The sequence below is a fragment of the Pundamilia nyererei genome, unplaced genomic scaffold (assembly GCF_000239375.1).
Source record: "Pundamilia nyererei isolate P.nyererei 1_Seehausen unplaced genomic scaffold, PunNye1.0 scaffold00609, whole genome shotgun sequence".
Classification (NCBI taxonomy): domain Eukaryota; kingdom Metazoa; phylum Chordata; class Actinopteri; order Cichliformes; family Cichlidae; genus Pundamilia; species Pundamilia nyererei.
The window spans coordinates 91,770-95,847 of record NW_005188010.1 but is presented as its reverse complement, the minus strand read 5'-3'; the positions used below and the strand labels follow the sequence as shown (position 1 = coordinate 95,847).

The 4,078-nt window shown below is 38.4% G+C and overlaps 1 protein-coding gene across 1 annotated transcript in view; it reads right to left on the bottom strand.

Moving 5' to 3' along the window:
* LOC102202101 (CD166 antigen homolog) overlaps positions 1–4,078 on the bottom strand; it is a 43,468-nt gene that overhangs the window by 9,001 nt on the left and 30,389 nt on the right. The window contains exons 10-12 of the mRNA XM_005754624.1: positions 3,482–3,605; positions 2,969–3,093; positions 490–619 (exon numbers count right to left, since the gene is read on the bottom strand). Coding sequence (XP_005754681.1) covers positions 490–619; positions 2,969–3,093; positions 3,482–3,605 — 379 coding nt within the window. The remainder of the gene's footprint in view (positions 1–489; positions 620–2,968; positions 3,094–3,481; positions 3,606–4,078) is intronic.

Here is a 4,078-nt window from a genome sequence, read left to right as displayed (position 1 = left end):
ACCCACGGTGTGGGACGGAGAGATTTCGCAGGTCTTTCCTCCCCACTGCTGTCAGACTCCATAATAAAAACTTTAACTGATCAAACACACACATCCATACATGTGCAATAACACTAAGTGCAATAATCTTTTCTGGCATCGTTGTATTTTTACATAGTTGTATATAGCATTCGTATTCTATTTTTATCTTATTGTATATTTTTATTCTATTTTATTCCACTGTATATAGTATTTTATTTTATTCTATTCTGTACAGCTGTGTACTGTATTTATTCTTATTGTATTTTAATTTTTGCGTCATAACTTTTGCACTGTCCACTTCCTGCTGTGACAAAACAAATTTCCCATGTGTGGGACTAATAAAGGTTATCTTATCTTATCTTATCTTGACTTTAGTTATCCACTGCACAGAATTATCACACCTCTCTCACTCCTCACGTCTGTATAAAATAAAGCCAACCAACTAAGTAGTTCACAGCATTAACTTACCAGAAGAAACACTGATTGTCTCGGCATGTTGTCCCAGGCGGTTACTGACGTTGCAAGTGATAGTCAAGTTCTCCTTGGGGACTATGGTGATTTTATGAATCACTTTGCCATTGATGTAGGAGCTCTCCTCCTGAAGGCACACACACAACACATTGTATTGGCTTAACTATTCTACAGGATATTTTCTATGTTCTTTGTCAGTTACATAATGGTGTCATGATGTTAGTTCTCTTCCTTTCAATATATAATATCTCAAAATGTCCTAGGATCCTCATGTCCTTATGCTACACACTGGAAGAAGCACCCAAGGGAACGGGAAAAGCTGGCTAGTACACTCGCCAGAATCAGGGCTCATCTCTGTGCTTCTTATGGAACTAGACCAGATGAGTACACTATTAGATGGATTCTGCCTGTTGCCCCTAGAGATCCCACGCCATTGGATCAGCTGGTCCACACTACGATTTAATAGTGTGTCACTTTTGTGTCGCGTTTTCCTAAGCAGCTTCGGTCCTCTGGACGTAGCATGTATCCCACAAATCTTCGCACCCTTGCTCATACTTTAACGTCTGCACCCTTCCCGGCTCTATTAAATGCTAGCTCACCAGCAAACAAGATGTTTGTATTAAATGACTTAAAGTCGCAGCAGCTGGATTTTCCATTTTTGACAGAAACTTGGCTTCTACGTGACAAGTCTGTTGCTTTTTCTTCCTCCAGCTCATTCTTCAGCCTCCCTCAGACCTAGTGGTGCTGGTTTAGCTATAGTGTTCAACACCCATTTCCGTTGCCATAAAGCAGTGCAGGATTATTCATTCTCAAGTTTCGAAATCCAGCTTTTTGAGCTACACCTGAATAGTCCTGCGCCTTTGCACAATTATAAGCACTTTATCCAAGAGTTTTCAGATTTTATGACCAGAACTTTTCTTAAGTTTGATCAGCACCTAAAAGACGAGCACCTAATGGTTTAATAGTGTGTCAATTTTGTGTCGCATTTCTTGATCCTGGGATAATTAACTTAAGCTGTGAAAGCATCAAGGATTTTCTGATATTTTAAATTAATTTTTAAGTGTACTAAAAATATTTTTGATATTACTGGTCTTTATATCCAGAGATTAATTAACACTGGCCTTGTTACAGGTTGTTCCCTATCATGTTTTAAAGACGCTATAGGTGAGCCCCTTTTTAAAAAAAACACAGTCTGGGCCCAACTGTTCTGGCTAACTACAGGCCAATTTCAAAGCACCCCTTTCTTTCAAATGTTTTAGAGAAATTGGTCTACTCACAGTTGCAGGCTTAATGGGATCTCTGAAATTTTTCAATCTGGTTTTAGATTACTACACGGCACTGAGACAGCACTTTTAGGGGTTTTTAATGATATTCTATTAACTGTGGGTTCTGGCAGACCTGCTGCCCTCTTGTGGTTGGACCTGGCAGCAGCCTTTGACACAGTTGACCATGATATCCTCCTTAAAGGATCTGTTCTTCAGTTGTTTCAGTCATACTTATTTGGAAGGACCTTTTATATGAACATGGCTCAAAAATAGCCCCTCTTAATTATGGGTGAATTAAGGGTCAATTTTGGGTCCAGCCTTGTTTGATCCGGTATGTTGTCACTGGGGTCTATTTTTTCATAGTATAACCTTTTATTTTACTGTTTTGCAGATGACTTGAAGAGACTAATTGCCTTAAAGACGCTAAACAGTGGATGTCCTTAAATCTTTTAAAACTAAATGAAAACCAAACAGAAATGGTTATTTTTGGCATCTCTGTTAGTAAATATCGACAGTACTCTGGGCCCTTTATCTGCTCATTGTAAGACAAATGTTAAAAACCTTGATGTGTACTTTCATGGTTCCTTTAAACTGTGTAGGCAGTTGAGTTCAGTAGTCACTAGTCAAGTAGCTTTACCCATCTCAGACAGCTAGCCAAGGTAAAGCCATACCTTCCAACTAATGTCTCTGAACGTGTTTCGACTACATGTTATCCACTTCAAGGTCTAAACTTAAATCTTGTAGCAACAGAGACTTCTCTGTGGCAGGTCCCAGACTCACAAACACTGGAAAATTTTAAATCTCTACTGAAGACACATTTTTTTGGACTGGCTTCTAGCACATGTCACTTGAACAATTTTTTGTTTGCTTTAATAGCCTCGAGTCATTGTTGTTCTTAGTTGTTTTATTATCTTATTGTATTTTTCTTTCGATCTTATATTTTTATTGTATCATTGTCATGCATGTGCCTTATTTAGTTCCTTTTTAGTTTGTAAAGCACTTTGTGCAGCACAAGCTGTTGTAAATAAATCTGACAGTAAACCCATCGAGCAAAATCATTCTGGTAGGAGTTCATACAAGCTACTTTTCTATTCCTTTATCTTACAGCTGCATAAACTGGAGCAGCCAGGGATCGACCCACCCTTTGATACTCTCTCCATTGTCTAACTGGACATGTGCTTAAGGTACTAACACACGATGACAACACTTACCTTTATTGGGTTATTGACGCTCCACTGGAACTGGGGTTTTGGTACTCCTTCAGCTTCACAGGTTAGGACTGTGTCTTTGCCATCAGCAGCACGATATTTAGTAAGGTTGGTGATCCGAGGCTTTCCTGATACAAACACATTATTTTTCTTTTTTACATTATTATCTTTGGCATCAGACCATGCAACATAATTGAATTTACAAAATATTACAACATATAGTTTTTTTTTTCAGACAACCAAACTAAACATTGTTGAGTTGTTATGCCCTTGTAAATCTTACAGTGAAGGTGCATCGGGTATAAAGTTCAAGAGAATTTATGAAAGAAGCCTCAAAGCTATAAGTTCAGTGACAATAACATCAACAGTAGACTGGGATCGAACCACCAACCCTCCATTTAGTAGGTGACCTGCTCTAATACCTGAGCTACAGCGACCCCAGTATTGTGTATTAAAATATGAAGCCAAGTGGTCCTGCCAAGTATCAATGTGTGTGAAGACTGCATTCTTCCTCACCTTCTATGACTAGTTGAAAGCTCTGACGTCGTGTCAGACCAGTCAGTGAAACTTCACAGATGTAGTCTCCAGCATCGGCAAAGGTCAAATTACTAAACTCTGGTCTCTTCACCATCTTTCCATTCTGCAAAGCAGCATCACATACAGTCAATGTTTTAATAATCTGGACCTTTAACTCTAATGTAAGTGAAACAGCAAAATATACATTTGCTTATCACCAAATTTGGTTAAGTTTTACTTATTCAGCTGCCTTTGCATGTGGCCCTACCAAGGACAGGTAATAGATATGTAAATCAGATGATATCAAATAGTTCTCTACTCTTTAGCCACTGCTCTTGTTCAAGGTCACAGGAATGTTAGCTTAAGTGGAAATTCAATATCATGAAGCTAACATGGAGTTTATACAGCCATATTACACAAAGACGCAGTTAGAAAATGTCTTCTTTTCTTGCAAACAATTTCATTTACTTTAATATTTTAAATGCCTATTTTCTGAAAAACAATGTACAGTGGGGCAAAAAAGTATTTAGTCAGCCACCGATTGTGCAAGTTCCCCCACCTAAAATGATGACAGAGGTCAGTAATTTGCACCAGAGG